We start from the raw sequence: 27,948 nt of genomic DNA, 5'->3' as shown, positions 1-27,948 counted from the left end.
CTACTCTCCAAGGAGGTGCAGGATGTCATTTTGGAGGCCAGAAGGCCGTCCACTAGAAAAGCTTACTCCTCAAAATGGAAACGGTTTTGTGCCTGGAATGAGAAAAAGGGCCAGAATCCTGGAAAACTGAATTTACCTCAAATATTACAGTATCTAGCTGAGCTGCTAAGCAGTGGACTTTCATTCTCCTCCATCAAAATCCATGCCTCAGCCATTTCTGCAGAATACAACACTGATCCACCTTTATTCTCTCACCTCCTCTTAAGACAGTTCCTCAGAGAGGCTAAGAATATAAAACCCCCAAGGAAACAACCAATACCTGCTTGGGATCTCAATTTCATTCTAGAAAAGCTGACCTTGCCTCCTTTTGAGCCAGCTGCCTCAACAGATTTGCAATATTTGTCCTGGAAAGCAGCTTTCCTTCTGGCTATCACCTCAGCTCGTAGGGTATCGGAACTACAAGCCCTCATGGCTGTGCAGCCTTTTATCATCTTCCATCAGGACAGAGTTTCCTTACGAACAAATCCGTCCTTTATGCCAAAGGTGGTATCCAGGGTAGCTTTGAATCAGGCTATACACTTGCCTACCTTTTACCCTAATCCTCAAAACAAAGGGGAGAGACTACTACATTCCTTGGACATCCACAGACAGCTGCGTTATTATTTGGACAGAACAAAGCCTTTCAGAAAATCAGAACAGCTCTTTGTGTCCTATGCTATAGGAGCTCAAGGGAAGCCAATTTCCAAATAGACAATCTCAAAATGGATAGCCCACTGCATACGCTTTTGTTACTCTTTTCATGGTAAAACTGTACCTACAGGCATCAGATCTCACTCCACAAGGGCCACAGCTACCTCTGCAGCTTTCCTCAGAGGAGTTCCTACCAAAGATATTTTGGATGCAGCCACTTGGAGTTCTGTGCATACCTTCTCCAAGCACTACCACCTACCTTTATACTCCAAAACTAGAGCAGGCTTTGCCACTGCAGTCTTGCAGGTCATTCTGGCTCCTTCTAGTTCCACCTAGTGCCTACCACCCCTTCTTAGCTTTGGGATTCTACCCATCTGTTATGACTGCAGCTGTATGCACGATGAACATAGTACAGTTTTGTACCTACCATAAATGTAGATGTTCGAGTGCTAATACAGCTGCAGTCCATGTTTCCCTCCCTCCTTCCCCTTTTGGGACAGGCCTATTGGCTAACACCTCCTCATACAACCTGATTGGGGTATTCTTTTATGGTGTATTTGCTTGCAACTACTGAATTTTGATTATATTGCATTGCTTTATTACACAAATTTATGTATTGCCTTCCTTCTGCGGGCACCTGACATCTGGGGTAAGAAAAACCGAAGAAAATGGCGTTGGCTGGTTCTTTTATACCCCTGGCGCTCTGATGTCAGGGAAGAAGCGACGACAACCGACGCCGGACCTAGACTTTGGAATTCGGCCGACCGAGGACCCGCCTGACGGCAGGAGAACCCATCTGATGTCCTTCAAGGATGCATCTGCAGTCTTTACAAATGGGTTGTCCTGTCGTCAGGCAGCCCTTCGGTCGGCCGGATTCCAAAGTCTGGGTCTGGCTTCGGCTGGTGTCGCACTTCACCCGACGTCATTGCGGCAGTCATTCGGGTATAAAGGCACCAGCCGACGCCATTTTCCCCAGTCTTTCTTGCCGCGTGGCGCCCGAAGCAGAAGCTGTTCGCAAGTGCCGGTCGGTCAGATCCAGAGATTACTACTACCGAATACTACGAAGACTTCTATAAAGCTAAGTACCCCGTTGGGGACTCTTTCTTGCCTCAGCCGATGTCAGAGAAAGTTAATAACTGTTTATCTTGTGGGAAACAAATACCTCATAAAGATTTCCACTCCTATTGCATACATTGTTTAGGCCCAGACCACGACGTAGCAGCTTGTCTAGCCTGTGCTTCTTTTAAACGACGGGCGCTTAGACGTCGCTCGGACTTTGCTGAACAGATTTTCGGCTCCGATTTTGCCTACATTATGCCGTCGGATCCTCCGACTACGCAAATAACCAAAAAACGCAAAGAAAAGGACCGACACTCGCGGTCCGCGGTTTCGGCCGAAACCACGGTTAAGCAAACCACGAGTGTCTCGGTTTCGGCCGAAACCGAGCAAGCGGTTCTTTCTTCAGCCAATAACTTGCTTTCTACCGAGGCCTCTTCTAACCTGGTAGAAACGGCTTCTGAAATCCAACCTTCTGTTGCGATTTCACAGGATTTATCAGACACTATTCCCCTAGATATTTCTACCCCTGCACGTGGAGCTGCTAGGCCTCCTCCAGCTATGTCTATTAAGGCCTTTGCCAGGGCTAAAGCAGCCAAAGCATCAAAACCTGTGCCTGCCAAGGGCCCCTCTCACAGGCCCAGCACCAGCTCCCATATGCTTTGTTTGGCAGAGGATCTCATCTCTTTAATTGGGAGCCCAGCCTCATCCAGACAGGGCCTCTCTCCTCCTCCAGAAAAGAGGCCTAGAGCAGAGCCCCTGAGCCAGTAGCCACAGATGATTCCTCTGATGACTCAGAACATACAGACCCTCCTGAGGCTTCTTATTCTCCTTACGAAGACTCTGATGCTGAGGAGTCCATCCCTTCAGCCTCTCCTCCTGAGGAATTTTCCTTTGGGGAAACCTTGCATGCTATGAGGGAACAATTTCAGTGGCAGGGCCAAGATTTCTCAGACTCTAGAAAAGGCTTAGGACCTTTCTACATTTGCCACAGCATAGGCCTTTAGCTATACCTCCAGTTCTATCTGTTGTTGATGATGCATTTAATGATGCTTGCACTGCTCCTGATACTTTACCTCCGCTTCTGCTAAGCCCGATAGGTACTACAGGGTCCCGGACACTCATCACCACTTATATAAGGCTCCTTTTGCAGATCCAGAGACTATCTCCCAGGGCCCTAAAGCTGTAGCAGCTACTTCTTCTAAAACCCTCCCTCTGAAAGGGAATCCAGGTCCTTAGAGAGATGGGGTAAAAAGTTTACACCTCTGCTACTTTGTCAGCTAGAGCTTTGAACTGCCAATTTCATATGATTCAATATCAAGAGTTTATGCTTGACCAGTTGACTAAAAAGCTGTCCTCTGAAGAATCTTTAGATAAAAGTATGTTCAAGAAATGTTACATAACATACAGCAGGTTAGTAACCATTCTTTAAAATGTGGCTATGATGCACTGGAGGCTTCCTTTAGATCAGCCATGACTGGCACAGTTATCAGGAGACATGCATGGTTGAAAGAACAGGCATTACCAGACCATGTCAAATCTAAGCTTTTGGATGCACCTATGGACAAGGTCAATTTATTTGGTGCCCCCGCACAGCAGGTACTAAAAAAGATGGAAGAGAAAGCAAAATCTGTGCAAACAGTGAAAGATTTCTTACAAGTTCAACCTCCAAGGTTTAGCAGGAACTGGCCCTCCAAGAATTGGTCCTTTCCGGACTCCTCTAAGGCACATAGAGGCAGGAATAGGTGCTCTAGAGGCAGGAACCAATCCAGGGGTGCCTACAGGGGTCGCCAGTGGCAGGGTAACAACCACCGAGGCACGGATACAGCCACCACCACTACAACAACTCAATCACAGTGACTTGGTGGCACCGCCTACCAGGGAACAACTAGAAGCACCCTTAGGCGGAAAGCTAACATTATTTTCAAGAAACTGGCACTGCATTACAAGAGAAAAATGGATTTTGCAGACTATAGACAAAGGTTACAGGTTCCATTTTCATACACTACCAGGAAAGAGAGGAATGCCAAACCTACCACCTTCTCAAAGGGCAGAAGCTCTAAAACAAATATCTCAATTATTAAGAATGAGAGCTGTGGAAAAGGTACCATTTACGGAGCAAGGGAAGGGATTTTACTCCAGGCTCTTCCTGGTACCAAGAAAGGAAAACAAATGGAGGCCTATTCTAGACCTGTCCGCTTTAAACACATTCCTCATTGTTCCAAAATTCAAAATGCTGACCCTACAGCAGCTTCTTCCCATGCTGGGCAAGGAGTCTTGGCTGGTAACTCTAGATCTCAAGGAGGCATACCTGCACGTCCCCATAAGACCAATTTGCAGAAGATACCTCAGATTTCTTGCAGGATCAGAGCATTATCAATTCTCAGCATTGCCCTTTGGCTTATCTACTGCGCCCAGAGTGTTCACGAAATGCCTGGCATCAGTAATCGCTCATTGCAGACGCCAGGAATTCAAATCTATTCCTACCTGGACGACTGCCTGATACAAGCGGACAACAAAAACAAACTAACAGAAGACTTACAAAGAGTCATCTACCTGCTGCAAGCCCTGGGATATACAGTCAATACAAAAAAGTCAAGGCTGATTCCATCCCAAAGAATAACCTTTCTGGGTGCAGAATTGGACACATCAAAACAAATGGCATTTCTAACTGCAGAAAAGAAAGAGCAACTTCCTCTCTACTTCTTGGCATTAACAAAGCAGAGCCATCTAACTGCAAGAAAAGTGCTACAAGCTCTAGGCTTCATGGCATCCTGCATAATACTGGTCCCTCATGCCAGGCTGCATATGAGAAAGCTACAGTGGTACCTAAAGAATTTGTGGTCTCAGCACAAGCACAGCCTAGAAACCAAAATTCCAATGATCCCATGCCTGAAGCAAGAGTTCTTATGGTGGGCTCAGGCCTGTCAATCAAACACAGGACTGCCCTTCTGCAAAAGTCAACCAAGACAAACCATCACGACAGATGCCTCAGACCTCGGTCGGGGGGCACACATGATGGGCAAGTGCATTCAAGGCCTATGGACTCAAGACCAGCTGCATCTGCACATAAATCTAAAAGAAATGATGGCAGTAAAATTGGCAATCCAGGCATTCAGATCTTTTCTCCAAGAAGGCCAGTTGATGATAAGGACAGACAACACCACAATTATGTGGTACATCAACAAGCAGGGAGGCACACACTCATACCCTCTATGCCGGCTGGCACTGGACCTATGGGATGTGGCTCTGGGCTACAACATTCAGTTACAGGCAATTTATGTACCAGGGAAGGAAAACATTCTAGCAGACATATTAAGCAGAACTACAACAGATGCCCACGAATGGATGCTGCATCCGGACATCTTCAAAACCATCACAAGAGAATGGGGATTACCACAAATAGACTTGTTTGCATCCCCATTCAATCACCAGTTGAAGAAATTCTGCACAAGGACTTATCACCCACTTGCTTGGAAGGTGGACTCCCTATCCTTCAGTTGGAAAAGCCTGACAGCATACGCATTCCCACCACTTCCTTTGATGCACAAGGTGCTTCTCAAGATCAAAGAGGAACGTCCGAGGATCATTCCGATAGCCCCAGACTGGCCAAGACAACATTGGTATCCACTGCTGAGGAGCATGTCCCGGGAACAAATATGGACACTGCCCCTGATCCCATTACTGCTGACACAGAACAACTACAACATCCTACATCCAAACCTAAAAACTCTGCAGCTAACTGCCTGGAACATTACATAACAGCAATTAACCCAAATTTATCCCAAAGGGTTAAAGACATAATCCTGGAGGCTCGTAGACCTTCAACAAGGAAGAATTATGCAGCAAAATGGAAAAGATATCTCATCTGGAGTACTGCAAAGGGGCAAGATGTGACACTGGTGAACATAGCCAACATCCTGGAGTACTTGGCGGAGCTCTTTCATACAGGCCTGTCCTATTCCTCCATCAAGATACATGCATCAGCTATTTCAGCAGAATACAGCTTGGATCCTCCTGTCTTCTCGCATCCTCTGCTCAGACAGTTTCTGAGAGGAATTAAAAATATAAAACCTCCCAGGAAACCTCCATTGCCAGCATGGGACTTGAACTTTGTGCTAGAAAAACTGACTCTACCTCCTTTCGAACCAGCAGCTACAGCAGAATTGCAATACTTATCTTGGAAGACTGCTTTCCTGCTGGCAATAACTTCAGCAAGAAGGGTCTCTGAACTACAGGCATTAATGGCAGTACAACCCTTCCTGATCTTCCATCAAGATAGAGTGTCCTTGAGAACAAATCCTACATTTATGCCTAAGGTGGTATCCAGAGTCTCTTTAAATCAGGCTATCCACCTTCCTACATTCTTCCCCAATCCACAGAACAGGGGAGAAAAGCTCTTGCATACCTTGGATGTACACAGAGACAATTACGCTACTACCTGGACAGGACAAAAAGCAATAGAAAAACTGACCAGCTTCTGGTAGCATATGCAACAGGAAAGGAAGGAAAACCAATTTCTAAACAGACAATCTCCAAATGGATAGGAAATTGCATTAGATTTTGTTACTCCTACCATGGAAAGAAAACTCCAGAGAACATCAGGCCTCACTCCACAAGGGCTACAGCCACTACCACAGCTTTCTTACGAGGAGTGGCTACCAAGGACATTATAGAGGCTGCTACTTGGACCTCCGTGCATACATTTGCCAAGCATTATAATTTACCTCTATACTCTAAATCCCGTGCTGGTTTTGCCACTGCTGTTTTGCAAGGGATGCTGACTACACCATAATCTATTCTCATTTCCTCCTCCCCTAGTCTAGCTATGGTATTCTACCCATTTGTAAGACTGCAGATGCATCCTTGAAGGACATAGTACAGTTTTGTACCTACCGTAAATGTAGATGTCCGAGAGGAATGCATCTGCAGTCAGGATTACCCACCCTCCTTCCCCTCTGAGGTACTCCTAGGGTACTTACCAATCTTCAGCTAGCTTGTGGGGGATCTATTATGGTGTATTTGTTTGTATATATGTACATACATGCTTATTTTGTGTGTTTGCTCTCTACTATTTGGAAACTTTGGCATTTATCCAAATTTAGCCATCCAAGAGGGCACCTGGCATCTGGGGCAAGAAACACTGAGGAAAATGGCGTCGGCTGATGCCTTTATACCCGAATGACTGCCGCAATGACGTCGGGTGAAGTGCGACACCAGCCGAAGCCAGACCCAGACTTTGGAATCCGGCCGACCGAAGGGCTGCCTGACGACAGGACAACCCATTTGTAAAGACTGCAGATGCATTCCTCTCGGACATCTACATTTATGGTAGGTACAAAACTGTACTTTATGACTGCAGCTGTATTAGCACTCGAACATCTACATTTATGGTAGGTACAAAACTGTACTTTCCTGGCACCAGTAATTGCATTTTGCAGACAAAGAAGTATACAAATATATCCTTACTTGGACGACTGTCTCATTTAAGCTGAGAACAAGGACATTCTTCTTCAACACCTGGCGTTTGTGAAAAGGCTTCTAACATGCCTAGGGTACACAGTAAACAAAAAGAAATCACAACTGGTACCCTCTCAAAAGATAACATTTCTGGGTGCAAGCTTGAACACAACTGCCCAGTTGGCTTACCTCATGCCAGACGAGCAAAGGCAACTGACTACTTAGTTCAAACTGATGGCAACAAAAACCCAGTTATCTGCAAGACAAATTCTGCAGGCTTTGGGCTTCATGGCATCCTGCATCCTACTGATTCCATATGCAAGACTGCATATGAGGAAACTTCAATGGTACCTAAAAAGTTTATGGAGTCAACATTGTCACAGTCTGGAAACAATGATTCCTATCATTCCCTGCCTACAACAGGAGTTTTTATGGTGGGCATAGGCATGTCACCAAAACGTGGGACGGGGCTTCACTCTACCCCCTGCCAGCCAATCCTTAACAGACGCATCAGATTATGCCTGGGGGCCCACATGGCGGGAAGTTGCATTCAGGGCATATAGACCCCAAAACAAATGCATCTACATATCAACCAGAAAGAGATGCTAGCTGTTCAAAATGCCATGGCAGCCTTCAAGGACTTACTTCATCCAGGATAATTACTGATAGACGGACAACACCACGGTCATGTGGTATATAAACAAGCAGGGAGGCACGCAGTCATACCTCCTTTGCAGATTAGCCATGGCACTGTGGGACACAGCTTTGTCTTACCAATTACATCTTCAAGCCAGGAGAACAAAATACTCTGGCAGACGATATAAGCAGAAACCTTATGGATCCTCATGAGTGGAAACTAGATCCACAAGTCTTCAGCATGATAAAGAAATGGGGGAGCCCAGACATAGATCTATTTGCCTCTCCTCAAAATTATCAATTGAAAAGATTCTGCACAAGGACTTATCACAGACAAGCATGGAAAGTGGACGCCCTATCCTTCAGTTGGAAAGAACTATCAGTTTACGCCTTTCCTCCTCTGCCTCTTCTTCCCAAGGTCCTCCTAAAAGTCAGACAAGAGAAACCAAAGTTGGTACTAATTGCCCCGGACTGGCCTCACCAGTACTGGTACCCAGTCCTAAGGAACTTGTCTCAATACCCAGCTTGGACCTTACCTGAAAGACCTCAACTACTGTCCCAGCAAAACAATCAGATCCTGCACAATCAAATCAAGACCCTGAACCTGGCAGCATGGCTGATCAAGTAGTTATACAAACACCACCTCTCAGTAAAGCTGTGATTGATGTCATTTTGGAAGCCAGAAGGCCTAGTACTAGAAAATCCTATACTGGTAACCTCTCAGTAAAGCTGTGATGGATGTCATTTTGGAAGCCAGAAGGCCTAGTACTAGAAAATCTTATGCAGATAAATGGAAGCGATTCTGTGCTTGGAATCAAGCACAAGGAACTGATACAGCAGAACCCAATATTCCTCAGATATTACAATACTTGACTGAGATGCTTGACAAAGGCCTATCTTTCTCATCAATTAAAATCCATGCCTCTGCCAGTGAAGTCATAAAGTATAGAAACTGTACAGCTTGGGCAGAATTCTGAACATTCTGTCATAATGAAACCAAAAAACGCAGGGATGGAGAATTTTAAGAAGTTGGTAAGCACTGTGAAAAAGATTTTAATTGTTCATCTTGAATATGCCAGTGTTAAATCCTCTTTGCTTCAAAGAAAAAAAATGTCATCTCTCTCCAGATTGTAGCTAATAAAGTTTGTCCTGTCTCCCTTTGCTGCAAGAATAGAAGATTGTTGCTTTGTTCTAAGAAAAGCTGAATGACTACAAAGATTACAGCTACAGATTCGTAGCAACGTACTGTTCAGTCTTGTACCTCAGTCAAGTCCAGCTCCTTCTCGAAGTACCTACCTCTCCTCAAAAGCAAAAACAAAACAAACAAAAAAAAAGCACTGGAAGTCAATTCTAGCTAACACAAGTGACTGTACTTCTTTTCTTGAATTCAGGAAATCATTACAAAAAAACGTCTTTTAGGAAGAGGAATGCCATTGCATAACATTACTTTTTTATATATTTCAGCATTTTTTAACATTATTGCAGTAATTTTATTTTACAACCTCTCATTTCCCATGTTTATTCCCTCTTACTCCATTCTTTCACTGTACTTTAATACTGTGTATCTGACTTTCCATTTATTCTTTTAAAAATTCTCATTTGTTTCCAGTCACATCTGTTTTGTTTTCCTTTTTTCAGTGTTGCTTCTTTCCTTTTTCTCTTTGCTGCTTTCCATATTTCCTTCCTATTCTGATATCTGCTTTGTCTTTCTAGTCCCCTGTATAAAAACCCGCTTTGGCGCAGTTTTTTGCTTGTTCCTACTCAGCTAAAGGTCCTCGTAGTCCTGCAGAGTAGTGCTAGCAGCAGAGAGGCATAAAAGAGCGACTGCTAAACTGATTTAAGTATAATTTATTGCTACTACCTTTGCGAACGTCCTTTCTCGCCGAGTTATATCTGCTGTTTTACCTGTTTAAGCTTGTTTTACTGTTTTTTTCAATTGCACTTTAAAGTTTGTCTTTTGTTGCATTTTATCTGTTGAGGCTGCTCACTCAAGTGTGCTAGCCTGTGTTAAGCTATTACTGTGTATTTTCTGCTGTTTGCTTCTTAAAAAACAAAAAAAATCCTTGTTTCCCACGTTTCCCTACCTAGAATAGTCCTTAATACAGGCATTGCTGTATTCCGGACTTTAGTATAGTTCCTGTGTTGCCCATTTCCTTACTTGGATAGAAGGAAGCTTCTTTGTTCACCAGTGGGAGTGGGTAGCTTTGAGCAGCCGATCTGTCCCTGGAGGAGTGATTTCAGCACAGAATCTGGCAGTTTATTGGCCGTTTTGGGCTAATTTGTAGCTCTTTCTAGTCCCCTGTATAAAAACCCGCTTTGGCGCGGCTTTGCGCGATTGTGCGCATAGCGTGGTATCGGGCAGCGCCGCTTATTCGGGTGCAAACCATTCCTGGCTCCATAGAGTCTACTCTTCACTTTTTCCCATAGAACTGCTCTTTCTCTCAATCTAAACACCCTATTCTCAATCTAAGGCACTGCACTTGCTCATGTAAGCAATTTTTCAAGTTAGCACTAGTAAACTAAAAGCACTACATCCCCCTATACTCCCTAGCACCTTGTCCCCTATTGGTCCTTCTGATTCAGTGATAAAGAAGTTCCCTATACTATTCTAGCATGTCCAAAGGTCTGTTAATGGCTTCCTCTCCAGTCCACCTGGTGAATCTGGGAATCTTGAGGCAGTGTTACAACTGCCTCATGTACACAGACAACCCTCTCCTCCTTCCAACAAGTTCAAATATATGTGAGAGATGCAACCATATAGCCAAACTGGAGGCTGAGCTCTCTCAACTCAGAACTGGTGCAACCAGACAGGAGGAGAAGGTAACCTCACAGACCACAAATCCAGTCTCACATAGTCCTACCACAACAGCAAACCAAACACATAAATACACAAAAACATACTCGGAGGCTCTAAATAAAAATCTGCCTAAGCAGCAGAGACCTCCAAAGCAGACATCCAAGCAAACGCTACCCCAAAACAAAACACATAGCTCACAAAGTCAGTGTGCCAAACAGTCACAGCCCTTAAAGCTAAATAACACACCTGATACACTTGTAATAGGTGACTCTATAGTCAGACACACTGACATCCCGCTCACCAGGCTGAACAAAGAGAAGATCACAGTGGGCTGCCTGCCGGGCGCTAGGATCCGCCACATAACACAAGCACTCAGGTCACTCCAAAGCAACTACAAATATGACTCCGTCATTGTCCATGCTGGTGTGAATGACCTGAGACGTACCTCCCTGGACTACATGAAAAGAGACATAGAGGAGCTCTCTGATCTTGTAGCCCAGACCGGTATGACTCTGACCTTGAGCAGCATCTTACCCTCACCCAGAATGATGCCACAGTATAAAGACAAAATGATCAATTTTAACAATTGGCTAAAATGTTGGTGTCATGCAAAGGGGATCCAGTGTCTGTCAGCCTGGGAAGACATGCTCGACAAGCCACGTTGCATCGCTAGGGACTGCTTGCACCTGTCACCCCTGGGCTTTCGGATATTGGCAAAGGCTCTTGCCACCCCCATAGTGCCTTTTTTTAGGCAAGGCTCAAAAAACAAACCCACCTCCATAGACAACACAATGAATAAGAAAGGGTAATGCTGCTCAACGCCAGAAGTCTTAACCTCAAGATGCACTTACTCAAAGCCCTCCTCAGTATGGAGGGCATCGATATCTGTGCAGTGACAGAAACCTGGTTCAAGGCTCCAGAGAGCACCCCAGCACTACCAGGTTATACCTCATATCATGCTTTTCGGCCCCAAAACTCGGGCTGAACCATAAAAGGAGGGGGGAGTATCCATATTCATCAAAGATACCCACACCTCCAGGTTACTGGCGTTGCACGAGGAATCTGAGACCATCCATGTGCAACTAACAGTGGGCAAAACTGCTTTTCAGTTTGTAGCATGTTACAGACCACCCTGTCAAAACAGGAGTCCCACTCGGCTTTCCTGAGATCACTGGAGAATATGAAGATCTCTCCAAACACCATTATATTGGGTGACTTCAACTACCCAAACAGACTGGGAGCACTACTCAAGCCCCAACACCCTAGCCCAAAGGTTCCTAGAATTTATAAACTCAAATGCTATGGAACAACTAGTCACCACTCCCACAAGAGGGGAAAACATACTGGACCTGGTCATCATCAGCATAGGGACTCTATGCTCCTTACCAGAGGTATACCCCTCATTGGTAAGATCTGACCATAAATTAATCTCACTGGATATCCACATCCCGACCCCTCCCCCAACCCAGAAAACCACAGTGAAAAACTTCACAAAAGTGAACTTCACACTTCTCAAAACCGAGGTGGAATCCTTCAAGGCCCCCGACCAGTGTAAACTACAGCCCAAACTGCAGAATCCTTTGTAAATGCATTCTATGGACACCTCCAGGAATGCATGGATCATGCTATCCCAAACAAAACCAAGACCCAATCATCCAAAGGCAGGCGTTCAGTCTGGTGGACCCCAGCCATAAATAAGCTGTACAACAGAAGGAGGAAACTACTACATGATGGAGCAAAATCCCTAAAAGGGAAGGCATCTCTGATTAGTACTAGCAAAAAAGTACGATCCCTCATAAAATCCACCAAGGCCAGCTTCGAGAAAAAAATTGCACAGGACTAAGAAAATCACAATGCTTTCTTTAGTTATGTTAGGAACCTGGGTGGAAACTCCCAGATATGCTCAGAGTTGATCCAAAATGACAAAAAATACACTGAACCCACAGACATTGCCAACATCCTGGCAGACAGATTCAGTGCAAACTCCCCCCCCCTCCCCCCCAAAAGAGCAAATAACTATCCCAGCAGAGTGCAGCCTCCCTAACATCTCAGATGCTCAGGTGAAAGCCGCCCTCTCCAAGGCAAAAAACACAGCATCAATGGGACCTGACGGTGTCCCAGGTTGTGTCCTACATGAACTCCAAGAAGAGCTAAACCCTCACGTAAAGCTGCTGTTCAATCTCAGCCTTACCACAGGTTATGTACCCAAAGAATGGCGTACAACGACAGTGGTCCCACTCCACAAAGGTGGTGCCTCTACGGACCCTGGAAACTATCGCCCCATAAGCCTGACTAGCCCGGTCTGCAAAGCTATGGAAAGGATCATCATGGAACTCATAAACAAACACATTGGGGACCTACAGACACTTGATCCTACCCAATTCGGCTTTAAGGGCAGATCCTGCCTCTTGAACCTGGTCGACTTCTTTGAAACGGTCACCAAGGCCATCGATGAAGGGAAGGTTGTCCACACAGCCTACCTGGACCTCGCAAAAGCCTTCGACACAATATCCCACTCGGGCATCATAGATAAGCTCTCCAGCTTAAATATAAACCCCTATGTCTTAAGATGGGTTGCAAACTGGCTCAAGGACAGAACTCACATGGTCAGAATTGCTGGAGCCATGTCAGACTCAAAACCAGTTACAAGTGGCGTCCCACAAGGCTCAGTCCTGGGACCTCTCTTGTTCGGTATATATTTTTCCGAGGTACAGGCTAACATGGGAGGACTGTGGCTGTCCAAGTTCGCAGACGACTGCAAATTGGGTGCCATAATTGACTCTCCAGCTGACACAAGCATCCTCCAAAAGGGTCTCACAGAGACAGATAACTGGTGCCAGAGCCATGGCCTAAAGCTAAACGCCAAAAAGTGTATAGTTATACCCTTTGGCAAAAACAAAGTACCCACAAATTACCACATAGGTGGTAATCCATTAAGTACGGTAGAACTAATTAGGGACATGGGGACCCAAGTTGATAGTAATCTCTCCTTTGACAATCACATTGCCAAAGTGGTTAGAAAAACCTTCTATATAGCCCACCTCATCATGAAAGGATTCACATCTAGATCAAGGGAGGTCATAGTGCTCCTTTATTCATCCCTCATAAGGCCCATAATAGAATACAATGCCCCATTTGGGATGTACCTTACCAGATACCTGCAGCAACTAGAAAGACCCCAAAAGTACCTCACAAAGAGGATAAAGGGACTCAAACAGATGCCATATGCTGCTCGGTTTAAGAAACTCCAGCTCTACTCAGTAGCATCTCGGTTAAAGAAACTCCAGCTCTACTCAGTAGCATACTGCCTACTTAGAGGCAATGTATGCCTGACGTATAAAGCCATGTCAAACCAGGACTTAATTGACATGCTCCACCTCAGAAAATCCACATCCCTTAGAGCTACGCGCTCGAGGGATTTGAACCTCAGCACAGAAATAAATAGGACATGCTGAAGGGACAGACTCATAACCCAGAGGCTCCCTTTGCTCTGGAATACAATCCCAGTCCATGTTAGGCAGAGCCCCTCACTGTCTCTCTTCAAGAGGAATCTTGACGAGTGGATGGGAGATCGTAGGTTTACCCCGGGGATTACTTCTGGCTCTCTACTAGACAGAGGCACAGTAAACTCAACTCAGTGGGTGGCAATAGCCAAACACACTCCGGCTAGGCTTATAAATGCCCTAGGGCAGATAGCCTAGTATGAACCTGTGAACCTATATTATTGTAGTTGTTTTTTTACAATATTGAAGCAACGGTGTAATTGTTAATGCATATTTTTTTATTTCTTTTTACAGTGTTCATTATTTCGCAATTTCATTATATTTACTGTTATACGTCAGTTTCAGTGATTTCTTATCCACTTTCTTCCTGCTGTACATACATTTTATTTTGCTGTTTACTTATTATGCATTTTTATCTTTTTATTATATTTTTTCTTCTCCTCAAGCTTTGCCTAAAATTGATCATTTTGCATCAGCATTCTCTCCTGTTAGCATCTAAATAAATTAAACTAACTTAGAAACAGGAAAGACTGCAGCTGTACTAGTATAGTTAGGGGGAGAAGCAGCATCTAGTCAGTTCTGAATGCATCTCTGAGAGAGGAAGACAGAAATCTCAAATAAGGGAAGGCTTCAGGCCACAGGTATCTATTTGCATGTAAGAGAAAAAGTGAAACCAAGCATAAGTAATTTGAAAAGGGAGTACAATCTGGAGAAGAAAATAGAAATTTGTGTACTGAGAGACCAGGTAACCTGGAATGGATCAATGCTGATTAACATCAAGCCCCACAAATGCCACCCCCGGTGAACCTTCTAATATATTTTTTTCTGATGTGGAGACACCCCTGAACATACATTTCCAAGGTCACACAATAGTGGAGAAAAGGGAAACCGCCACTGTTGCTGAATGCGCTTTTGGAAATGCAACTTCGCACAGCTGCTGTCGATTGATTCCTGTACAAGTCATGTTGATATTGTGTTGAACCAAAGTACAGAAATTTTAAGCAAAAGAAATGTGGTTCTTAGCATCAACATCATAAGTAAAAGGAAGCAGAAAAAATGGATAAGGGAAAGAAAGCAACTAACATTAATAGTAATGCTGTGATACTCAAGACTCTAAACTGAATGCATAGTTGCAATTCTTGGAGAAGTTGTGAAGTCCAAGTCCCTCTTTCTTAGGTACTGTGTACTGAGACATTTTTTGAAAGCCTGCAGTCATATCAGTTAACTTTGGTGGGGTATTTTTGTAGAGAGTTTGCATCCAATATATTAAACTAGGCATTGGTGGTAACTTTATGACTAGTCTGGAGATGTCCATCTGCTCTTGAAGTCTAGCAAAAACCCTATAATTTTATTTAATTTAAAACTATGCTGTTATGGTGAATGTTCCCTCATAACTATACTTTATCTTAAGTGTTTTAAAGACGGTGTTTGCTTCAGTGCTGCTGAATACGTTCCTAGTGTCTTTGGTCTCTAATGTACATTACACCTAAACTGTATGAAACTTAACTGTATTACCCCTTATTAAAAGTAGAGCACATTCTTTTTAATTTGGGTAATTGTTACAAACTGCATGAAATGCTAGTGACAGTTTTCTTTAGTCAGCTGATTTTCATCTGGGGACAGTACAAGATTCTTTTAATATTACAAAGTTCAGTCTAGCTATGTAAGTCATTAGTATTCTGTGGTGGATTTACATTTATGGACAGTTTTGCAACCTTCCTTGTCATTATTTTTACTGTTATAGATGAAAGCAGGACCATAAACCAACTGGATGAGTTCCAGGAATGTCTATCTAAATTTACACGCTACAATTCAGTCCGTCCCCTCGCAACACTGTCTTATGCTAGTGACCTCTACAATGGCTCCAGTATTGTCTCAAGGTGAGTATGTCTGCATATATACTTAGTGAAACACTTCCATTATTTCTGATAGTTTGAGGAACATAGGCCGGTCATATTAGAAATTTTATTTATTTTATAATCATCCTGATGGAAATCTGTACATCCCCAGAATACAGTCAAGTAAGACCTGAGGAATATTTAAAAGGAGAGGGAATGTGTACTGAGTTTTGTATCAGCTTTTTTATACTGACCTTCATTTCAGCTTCTTTGATCTTTAAATCATTTTTTTGTAGAACAAGTCCGAAAGTAAGTTAATAAGTACATCAAAAAGTGTATTTGCAAAGCTGAACTGTTTCTTATTTTTTAATGTGTATTTTATGTTTTTCACATTTGGGTGATCTCTCCTTGACAGCTGACTAGCACAGATGCACTTTTTTACTCTGATCCATTGGTTTTGCATTGCTCAGTTTAGTGTGGTGATCTAAGTGAAATTGTAGCTTTCTCTGTGTGTTAGTCCCTGAACTGTTCAGTTAATATGCTTTAGTGATGGTAAATTGTGATTGCGGCTGTCTTAGCAGGTATATATATTTATTTGTCTGTTAAGCACATAACCAAACTCATCCAAGGACCATTTTTATTCGGGACCTGAGCCAGAAGCAAAGTGACTTTCTGTAACAGAATGAGCTAGTTTGTTGCTTTCATCCTTCTATGTAAACCATAGAAAATGTAATATTTGGCCTTCAACATATGCAGAGTAAGGTGCATCTCCACCTAATACAACCTGAGATTGTAGTTCATGAATCTTTTTTTTTTATTAAGAAATCCACATAACAGAATTTATTGTAGATGATGTGTCCTTCTCAGTTATTGGGACAAAATGGGATTCTTTTCCTTCCTCTGTCAGATTCTTTGATTTTAAACAATTCTTCGTTCCTGTCTTACAGCACCTAACTAATCTAAATGCTGTTTTAATCAGGTTGCTGTTCTGACTGCATTAATCTGACCCATTCACTTTGCCTCATCCCTTTCCTCCTTGTCTGATAGAATTGTACTTTTCTTCTTTCCATTGTTAAATGTCTCTCTGTTTCTGTCTTGAGTATTCTTTTTTCATTTGTCTTTAATGCTCTGTTTATACTGTACTGTATATGAGAGAATCTGCTTCACATGACTGAAAACTCAAATTACTGAATTTCATTTGACTGATACCACAATAGCTAATTTTCAAAATACTATAAACTCATTTGATCGAGTCTCATTATACTGAAACCTTACAATGCTGAATTTCAAGTAATTTTTGCAGCGGTATAGGGTTTGAAGTTTTTACAGATTTTGGATGTGGTTTGTGCTATACGTTTGTCAGACTTTAGGATTTGGTCATGTATTACACCAAGAAGTTTAGCTTGTGATACTGGGGAGATTTGGGTGTTATTGGCAGAACTTTTAGAGAAAAGAGCAGAAGAATCAAATCAGTAGTTCTGGTGGGGTGGAAAAGCATAAATTTGAGTCTTTTTGGGGTTAAGTATTAGCTTGGATTTTCTTAACCAGTGTTCGATATTGGAGAAGGCCTCTCGGGTTTTAGTCTGGAGTGTGGGAGCTGAGCAGATCAATGTAGTATCATGTGGATATTGGACTGTTGTAGCTTACTGGGTGGCGGTGTGGAGGGTGTTTGTAAAGATATTAAATAGTAGGGGTCCCAGAATGGATCCCTGTGGTAATACCTACTGTTGCTGGGAGAAGGGGGGAGAGGAAATTATGCCACTTAACTGCTTGTTGGCGGTTGGATAGGTAGTCTTGAAACCAGAGTAAAGAATGGTTGTTTAGGTTGAGTTCGGCTAGGATAGTAAGTAGTTTGCTGTGGGATACTGTATTGAATGCTTTGGACAGATCGAGGAAGGTGGCAGAAACTAGTTTTCCTTGGTTACTATATTGCTTGACAATGCTGGTGAAGGATATGAGTGTTGTGGTGGTGCTATGGGATGGGCGAAAGCCATGCTGGGTGTTTGTAAGGAGACTGTTTATAAGTAAATGTTTCATCAGCTGAGAATGGATACATTTTTCAAGGATTTTTGATGGGGGGATAAGATTGCTATGAGGCGGTTGTTGGTAAGTTCGGTTGAGGAACCACCATTGTGCCAAGAGTATTATGCAGGAGGTTTAACAAAAGGCTGGAATTGTATGCTCGTTTATAGACCGTTTGATAAGTAGTGAGATGGGATAAGCTATAGCACTAGTAGCAATTTTGAGGTACTCTGCAGGGAGTTTGTTGATTGCCAAGGTGGTGGGTTTTAGTGTAGTGACATGCTTGTATGTTGTGTTGGTAGGAACTGGTTTGAGAGTGAATGGAGGTATGAGTTTGTGTTGCTGATAGGTTGTAGGGGAGTGCAGGTCTGGCTGTTGATAGTTAGGTTAAGGATGGAAGAAGTGAGTTAGTTGTTAAATTGGGTAGCTATCTATGTATTATCTCCTCTGACATTGGGGGGGGGGGCAGGTAATGGGTTTGTGTTATAATACTTGGTTGACAGCCGTCCAGGATTTTTGGGATTGTTAGTGGCATGTTTACTTGTAGCTCTGTGTAGTGATTTTTCTTATTCTTGCCTTATTTGTTTTGTTACTTTATTACACAGTTAGAAGATATGCCTGTTGTGATCAGTCTTATTGTGATACCATGCATCCCAAGCTTTATTCCCAAGTTTTAGAAGGGTTCTTATGTTTTTAGAGAGACATGGGGCTGGGTTGTTTTTTATTCAAATTGTCCGTGGGGGGGGGGGGTCTGATTTAATGTTTAAAATGGTGGAATTGAAGTAGTCCACTGCCTTTTCTAGTGTGAGGGTTGTTAAGTGAGCCCAGTTCCAGTACCTTATTGCATTAATGAAATGCTCAAATATGAAATTTTTTGAATTACGGATTTCACGTTGGGTGGTTGTTTTAGTTGTTTTCAGGTGTTGTCTTAATATGAATGTGGGTAAATGGTCACTAAGGCCATTTGGTACTGTACCATAATATTGGGCAGTAGATGGGTTATTTTTAAGGATCCAGTCTAGTATGGATTCATTGTTTGTATTTTTGTCAATGCGGGTGGGTGTTGGGATAGGTTGAGTACAGGAATACATATTGATGTGATTAGAGGGGACAGTTGTGTTGATTGATTTTCAGTCAGTGTTAGTCCCTTAGGAGGAGTGTCTCCTGTGGGAGGTTTGCGAATGTCCAGTTTAGTGTAGACTCTCGTAGGTATGTTGTCACCTGGGGGTATGTAACTACCCACTAGATTTAGTTCTTCTGTTGATTGATTTTCATTTTGGTGAATAGGGTTTCAGCATTGCTAAATGTTGGGATTTCTTTATGGAGATTGTTTACCTTGAAGACCATCTTGTATAATAAGGCAAAGCCTCCACCTTTATTGATAGCTCTGTCAGTCCTGATTATATTATAACCTGGGGAAGTATCTCATTGTCCTTTAATGTGGGGTTTGAACCAGGTCACTGTAATGAGAGTAATGTCTGGGTTGTAAGCGGAGAGTGTGGCGTGTACTTTGTCAGTTTTGTTTGCTATACATGTTCGTGTTTCACTGTTGCAGTCATTACATTTGGGATATCTGCTTGCAGGTAGCCCTCAGTCGGCCTGATTAACAAAGTCTTGGGTCCTGCGTCAGTTGCTGTCCCTTCTTCCATGACATCAGGTCGTCAGGGGTATAAAACATGCAGCCGACGTCATTACATCAGTCTTTCTTGCCGTGCGGTGCCCGAAGTAGTTCGCAAGTGCCGGTCGGCCGACTCCTGAAATTTTCGTTTTCGAGTTTCAGAACCAAAGTCTTCAACTAAAGCGAAGTACCCCGTTGGGGAAACTTTTTCTTGCTCTTTACCAATGTCAGTAAAAGTTAATAATTGCATTACTTGTGGAAAGCAAATACCTCATAAAGATTTTCATTCGTACTGTATTCCTTACCTAGGCCCTGACCACGACGTACATTGCTGTTGGTTTTGTGCTTTATTTAATCAGCGCACTATCTGTTGTCGGTATATTTTCGCCTCTAAATATTTTGGTTCTCGGTTTAATTATCCAGAAATGTCATTGGTTATCTATCCAACTACCGGGATTCCGAAAAAACACAAAGATAAAGAGAGAGACAGGCCGCCGAGGTCCAAAACTGCCGACGACGCTTCTCCTAAGCCAGTCGCCAGTTCGCCAATACTCAGTGAGGCGCTTTCGCGGCCCCTGATACTCGCTACTTCTGATTCTCAGGCCTCTACTAAGACCCATTCGGAGTCTGGTATGCCGCGAGATGCTTCAACTATGGAACCCGCGGATGTCTCTACCTTGGATGGGTCCGGAGCTGATGTGCAGGCACCGGCTTCTGAGGGTGTTTTCAGGCCTATGGACTTGGATATTTAACCGACGCCTCCTTCTTTACTTAGGCCTAAATCTCGATCCATGTCTAAAAAACCGACTCCCAGGCCACATGCTCGGGCCTCTAGGCCTAAAAAACAAATAAGAATGGTTGAAGATCTATTAACTCTAATCGGGGTAGCCACCCCACCCCCACCCCTTCTAAGAGGCCTAGGACTGAAGCTGATTATGAATCTTCTGAACAGGATTCTGTTTTTTCTGACTCTTCTGATGATCTGGATTTGCCCTTACCTACTTATGAGGATTCTGATGCAGAGGACTCTATTCCCTCTGCTTCTCCTCCTGAGGGTTTTTCTTTTGTGGAAACCTTACATACTCTAAGGGAGCATTTCCACTGGGAAAGCAAGGATTTTTCTGATTCAAAAAAAGAGGCTTGGATTTCCTTCTCCTACCTCAGCATAGGCCTTTAGCTATTCCTCCTGTACTAGACATTGTTGATGATGCTTTATCGGAATCTAGTTTGGGCCATGGTTCCCTGCCTCCTGCTCCCAGAAAACCTGACAGATACTACAGGGTCCCCGAGTCCCACAAATTCCTTTTCAAAAATCCTATTGCAGATCCAGAGACTATTTCACCAGGGCCCAAGGGCATTAAGGCTTCTATAAAATCCTACCCCTTCTAATTGAGACTCCAGGGCGCTGGATAGATAGGGTAGGAAGGTTTACTCTTCTGCAACCTTGACCATTAGGGCTTTAAACTGTCAGTTTCATATGTTAAAATATCAGCAACATGTTACTGGACTGCTTAAACAGAAAATGATGTTGATTCTTGACTGTGTGGAAAATAAAGAATTACAGGACTTAATGCATTCTGCTAAACAAGTTGGAAAACATACTTTGCAATGTGGTTTTGATTCATTAGAGGCTTCTTGCAGGGCTGTTGTTACTGAGTCTGTAATCAGAAAGCATGCTTGGCTTAAGGAGCAATCCCTGCCTGATCATGTTAAACCTAAATTGTTGGATGCTCCTTTAAATCAGGACCGCCTGTTTGGAAACAAGACTGAGGAAGTTCTTTAAAAGATGGAAGATAAAGCTAAATCTATGCAAACTGTTAAAGATTTTTTACAAGATGCTCATCGTGTTTCACTGTTGCAGTCATTACACTTGGGTTATCCTGCTGGCAGGCTACCTGCAGTCAGTCCGAGTTCCAAAGTCTAGGTCCGGAGTCGGTTGCTGTCGCATCTTCCCTGACGTCAGTGTGCCAGGGGTATAAAAGATGCAACCGATGCCATTTTCTTCAGTTTTTCTTGCCCCAGATGCCAGGTGCCCCCAGATAGGAAGGCTGAAAAAATAAAAATATGCCAAAAAGCATGCATGCGTTAATATAAACATTTCCTTCATCTACAAGCAAATACACCACATAGGTTGTATAGAGTTGAGAAGTACAAAAAAGTCCCAGCAATGAGAAAGGGGGATGGTGGGTGGGTAACCTGGACTGCAGCAGTGAATACACTCGAACATCTACATTTATGGTAGGTACACAACTGTACTATGTTCGTGTTTCACTGTTGCAGTCATTACACTTGGGTTGAATCCCAAAGCTGAGGTTGGGTGGCTGGGCCTAAGTAGGATTAGGAGAGGCTACCAGGCCCTGCAGAACTGCAGTGGCAAAGCCTGCTCTGGATTTAGAGTAGAGAGGCAAGTGGTAGTGCTTGGTGAAAGTATGCACTGAACTCCAGGTTGCAGCTTCTAAAATGTCTTTGGTTGGTACTCCTCTGAGAAAGGCTGCTGAAGTGGCTGTTGCTCTGGTAGAATGTGGCCTAATGCTCTTAGGCACTGGTTTGCCATGTTGTGCATAACAGAAGTGAATGCAGTGTCCTATCCATTTTGAAATTGTTTGCTTTGAGATGGGCTTTCCTTGTGATCCTGTAGCATAGGCTACAAACAGTTGCTCAGTTTTTCTGAAAGCTTTTGTTTTGTCCAAGTAGCTGTCTATGTCCAAAACGTGCAGAAGTCTTTCCCCTTTATTCTGGGGATATGGATAGAAAGTTGGTAGATGAATGGTTTGGTTAAGAGCCACATTAGAAACCACCTTTGGCATGAATGTTGGGTTTGTCCTAAGAGAGACCCTGTCCTGGTGAAAATGATGAAAGGTTCCACTGCCATTCATGCCTGTAACTCTGAGACTCTTCTTCCTGAAGTTATTGCTAGGAGCAGAGCAGTCTTCCATGATAAGAATTTTATATCAGCTGTGCTGGCTGGTTCAAAAGGAGGCAGTGTGAGCTTTTCTAAAACAAAATTGAGATCCCAAGTAAGTATTGGTGATCTCCTTGGGGGTCTTATGTTATTTGCCCCTCTGAGGTACTGCCTTAGTAGTGGATGTGAAAAAATAAGAGGTTCCATATTGTAATGAGCTGAAATGGCAGAGGCATGGATCTTAATAGATGAGAAGGATAGACCTTTGTCCAGCATCTCAGTTAGGTATTGTAAAATCTGAGGTATATTTGGAAAAAGTGGTTAGAGCCCTTGTGCCTGGTTCCAAGCACAGAATCTTTTCCATTTTTCTGCATAAGATTTCCTAGTGCTGGGCCTCCTGGCTTCTAAAATTACATCCATAACAGCTTTAGAGAGAGGTGCGGTCTGAGTGGCTACATTATCTGCCATGCTGCCAGATTTAAGGTTCTGAGTTGACTGTGCAGAATCTGATGTTTTGTTGAGTCAGAAGATGAGGAATTTGAGGTAAAGGCCAGGTTGGAGACAAGCTCTTTAGGATTGGGTACCAGTGCTGGCGTAGCCAGTCTGGGGCAGTCAGGATCATTTTTGGCCTTTCTTGTCTGACTTTTAGGAGCACCTTGGGAAGAGAGGCAGTGGAGGGAAGGCATAAACTGTCAGGGTTTTCCAGCTGAATGATTGAGCATCCACTTTCCATGTTTGTGAGTGATAAGTTCTTGTGCAGAATTTCTGTAGTTGGCAGTTGTGAGGGGAGGCAAAAAGATCTATGTCTGGGCGTCCCCATTTCTTTGTTATCATGCTGAACACCTGGGGATTTAGTTTCCATTCGTGAGGATCCATGAGATTTCTGCTTAGTTCGTCTGCCAGTGTATTTTTTGTTCCTGGCAGGAATTGTGCCTGCAGATGTACTTGATAGGTCAGTGCTGTGTTCCACAAAGTCATGGCTTGCCTGCAGAGGGGGTAGGAATGTGTGCCCCCTTGCTTGTTTATGTACCACATAACTGTGGTATTGTCCGTATTTATTAGTAGTTGTCCTGGATGTAGTAGGTCCTTGAAAGCTGTCAGGGCATTCTGTACAGCTAGCATCTCTTTTTGATTGATGTGAAGATGCATTTGTTCCTTGAGCCACGTGCCCTGAATACATTTTCCTGACATATGTGCCCCCCCAGGCATAATCCGATGCATCCGTTGTTATTGTCTGCCTGGCTGTGGGTAAGGTGAAAGGCTGTCCCTTGTGGTGACAGGCCTGGTACCACCATCGAAACTCCTGTTGTAGGCAGGGAATTAAAGTTATTATTGTTTCCAGGCTGTGGCAATGTTGAGTCCAAACACTTTTTAGATAACATTGTAGTTTCCTCATATGCAGCCTTGCATATGGAATTAGTAGAATGCAGGATGCCATGAAGCCCAGGGCCTGCAGAATTTTTCTTGCAGGGAGCTGGGTCTTTGTTGACATCATTTGAAAGTAATGAGTCAGTTGCCTTTGCTTGTCTGGCGTGAGATAAGCCATCTGGGCAGTTGTATTTAAGCTTGCACCCAGGAATATTATCTCTTGTGAGGGCACTAGTTTTGATTTCTTTTTGTTTACTGTGTACCCTAGGCAAATTAGTAGTCGTTTTACAAACGCCAGATGTTTTAGAAGAATGTCCTTGCTCTCTGCTTGAATAAGGCAGTCGTCCACGTAGGGATATATTTGAATTCCTCTGTCTGCAAAATGCAATTACTGGTGCCAGGCATTTTGTGAAGACCCTGGATGCAGTAGATAAGCTAAAGGGCAGTGCAGATAATTGGTAATGCATTGAGCCAGCTATGAATCTGAGGTATCTCCTGCAAGATTGTCTGTTTGGGACATGCAGGTATGCCTCCTTGAGTTCCAAAGTAACTAGCCAAGCCTTCTTGCCCAGCATGGGTCGAAGTTGCTGCAGTGTTAACATTTTGAATTTTGGAACATCCAGGAAAGTATTTAGGATTGACAAGTCCAGTATTGGTCTCCAGGCTTTTTCTTTTCTGGGTGCTAGGAAAAGTCTTGAGTAAAATCCTTGTCCTTGTTCTTGCTGTGGTACTCTTTGAGTAGCTCCCATGTCCATGAGAGCAGCAATTTGTTTTTGTGCCTCTGCCCATTGGTTTTGTGGCAGGTCCGGCATACCTTTTGATTTTGGAAGGGTGTGAAAGTGGAACCTGTAACCCTGAGAAACAATATTCAGTACCCATTTGTCCTGGGTGATTATGTGCCAATTTTGTGAGAAAAGTGCTAGCTTTCCCCCTAGGGGTGCTGCCAAAAGGTAAGTGCTCGGCATTTGTAGAGGGAAGTCATTGGGACTGTTTCCTACAAGGTTGTGACTTGTCTTCTCCTCCTTTGGGGGCTGAAGCACCCCATGGTTTAGGTTTGTAGGAGCCTTGGGGCTGAGATCTGTCTCTTGGGCATCTGTATCTGCCTCTTTGTGGCCTGTCTGACACTGGAAAGGACCAATTTTTTGAGGGCCAGTTTCTGCTAAACCTAGGTGGTTGAACCTGTAATAAATTCTTTACTGTCTGCATTGATTTTGCTTTATCCTCTATTTTCTTTAACACCAAACAAAGTATCATGCTGTAGTGGAGCATCCAATAATTTTACTTTAACATGCTCAGGTAAACTTTGTTCTTTCAACCAAGCATGCCTTCGAATGACAGAGCCTGTAACTGCGGCTCTACAAGAAGCCTCTAATTAATCAAAACCACATTGCAGAGTATGCTTTCCCACTTGTTCAGCTGCATGCAATAAATCCTGCATTTCCTTACTGTCAGGACTTTGAGTTTAATAATTTTCTGTTTTAAGAAAGACATGAGATACTGCTGATATTTAAGCATGTGAAACTGGCAATTTAAAGCCTTTACAGCTAAAGTAGCAGAAGTGTAAACTTTTTCCCCCATCTATCCAGAGCTCTGGAATCCCTATCAGAGGGGACAGGGTTTTTAGCAGTGGAAGCCTTAACCCCTATGGGACCCTGAGAAATTGTTTCTGGGTCCGCAGCAGGGTTTTTGTAAAGAAATTTATGAGAGTCAGGGACCCTGTATTACCTGTCTGGCTTGACTGGTGCAGGGGGTAAAAAATCAGGAGACAGACTGGATTCAGAGAAAACATCATCAACAATATCAAGCACAGGTGGAATAGCCAGGGGCCTGTGCTGAGGCAATAAAAGAACGTCTCTGAGCCTTTTCTTGGATTCTGAGTAATCCTGGCTCTCCCAGTGGAAATGCTCCCTCATGGTGTGCAGGGTTTCCTCAAAAGAATAATCCTCAGGAGGAGAGGCTGAAGGTATAGATTCTTCTGCATCAGAGTCCTCATAGGGAGGGAAAGAATATCCCTGATCTGAAGAGGAATCAGAGGAAATAGAAACCTGGTCAGAGGAATCATAGTCAGTGTCTTGCCTAGGCCTTTTATCAGGAGGGGGATGGGAACCCCTGATCAAAGTAATTGGGTCTTCGGCCATTTTAAGCATCTGTTTCTTTGGCATGGTTGACTGATGTTCATCGTGTTACACTACTGCAGTCATCACACTTGGGTTATCCTGCTGTCAGGTGGTCCCGCAGTCAGCCAGAGTTCCAAAGTCTTGGTCCGGCGTCGGTTGCTGTCGCTTCTTCCCTGACGTCAGTGCGCCAGGTGTATATAAGATGCATCCGACGCCATTTTCTTCAGTCTTTCTTGCTGCACGGTGCCCGAAGCAGAAGCAGTTTGTAAGTGCCGGTCGGCCGATCCTTAGATTTTCGAAGTCGAATTTCAGATCTGAAGTCTTCAATAAAGCTAAGTACCCCGTTGGGGAAACTTTTTTCTTGCCTCAGACCGATGTCAGAAAAAGTTAATAATTGTATTTCTTGTGGGAAGCAAATACCTCATAAGGACTTCCACTCTTACTGTATTCCATGCCTAGGCCCTGATCACGACGTCACTAGTTGTCGGTTTTGTGGTAGATTTAACAAACGCACTATAAAAAGACGTTTTGATTTTGCTTTGCACTACTTTGGACGAAAGTTTAATTATACTATGCTGTCGGATCAACCGACCGCAGTAACGAACAAACGCAAGGACAAGGATAGAGATAGGCATCCGAGGTCCAAAACCGATGAGGAAACCTCTTCTAGGCCAGTTGCCGGTTCTCAGTGAGGCGCTTTCGCAGCCCCTGACACCTGCTACCTGAGAGCCACAGGCCGCTTCTGACTCCCACGTGGAGACAACTAGGCCTCTGGAAACTTAAGGTATTGGGCTATGGAAACTAATCCCTCAGGTGGGTCCAGAGCCGCTGAGCAGGCATCGGCTTCTGAGGGTGTTTTCAGACCTTCACAACTTACCATTAAAACAACAGCCAAGACAAAAGTACCATTAAAGACAAAGAAACAAGTACAGCATTCTCCTGGACAGTCCTCCATGCCTAAGAAACAGATGCTTAAAATGGCCGAAGACCTCATTACTCTAATCAGGGGTTCCCATCCCCCTCCTGAGAAAAGGCCTAGGCAGGATACAGACTATGATTCCTCTGATCAGGTTTCCATTTCCTCTGATTCCACTTCAGACCAGGGATACTCTCTACCCCGCTATGAGGAGTCTGATGCTGAAGAATCTATCCCTTCAGCCTCTCCTCCTGAGGATTATTCTTTTGGGGAAACTTTACATACCATGAGGGAGCATTTCTATTGGGAAAGTTAGGATTACTCAAAATCCAAGAAAAGGCTCAGGGATTTCCTTTTATTGCCTCAGCACAGGCCCCTGGCTATTCCGCCTGTGCTAGATATTGTAGGTGATGTGTTCTCAGTCCAGCTTATCTCCTGATTCTTTGCCCCCTGACTCTCACAAGTTTCTTTATAAAAACTCTTCTGCTGATCCAGAAACTATTTCCCAGGGTCCAAAACAGGTTAAGGCTTCCATTGCAAAAAATCCAGTGCCCTCTGACAGAGATTCCAGAGCTTTGGATAGATGGAGGAAGAAAGTATACACTTCTGCAACTTTTGCAGTAAGAGCTTTAAATTGCCAGTTTCACATGCTTAAGTACCAACAATATTTAATGGTTCAGTTAAAACAGAAAATGCTTGCAAGCTCAGAAGCTCCTGATTGTAAAGAAATGCAGGATTTATTGCATGCTGTTGAACAGGTGGGAAAACATACTCTGCAATGTGGTTTTGATTCTTTAGAGGCCTCTTGTAGAGCCGCAGTTGCAGGTTCTGTGATTCGTAGACATGCTTGGTTAAAATAACAGAGTTTACCTGATCATGTTAAGGCAAAATTATTGGCTGCTCCTTTACAGCATGATACCTTGTTTGGTGTTAAGGCAGAAGAGGTGTTAAAGAAAATGGAGGATAAAGCTAAATCTATGCAAACAGTCAAGAATTTCTTACAGGTACAGCCACCTCAATTTAGC

General features: G+C 43.6%; 1 protein-coding gene across 1 annotated transcript in view; it reads left to right on the top strand.

The window, feature by feature from the left end:
- The window catches only part of COP1 (COP1 E3 ubiquitin ligase), a 1,660,397-nt gene that overhangs the window by 518,278 nt on the left and 1,114,171 nt on the right, over positions 1 to 27,948 (top strand). Inside the window, exon 11 of the mRNA XM_044085965.1 lies at positions 15,887 to 16,022. Within this exon, the coding sequence (XP_043941900.1) occupies positions 15,887 to 16,022 (136 nt within the window). The remainder of the gene's footprint in view (positions 1 to 15,886; positions 16,023 to 27,948) is intronic.

Source organism: Protopterus annectens, chromosome 10.part0, assembly GCF_019279795.1.
Source record: "Protopterus annectens isolate FY-2018-M chromosome 10.part0, PAN1.0, whole genome shotgun sequence".
Classification (NCBI taxonomy): domain Eukaryota; kingdom Metazoa; phylum Chordata; order Ceratodontiformes; family Protopteridae; genus Protopterus; species Protopterus annectens.
This window is presented reverse-complemented; position numbering and strand designations above follow the sequence as displayed.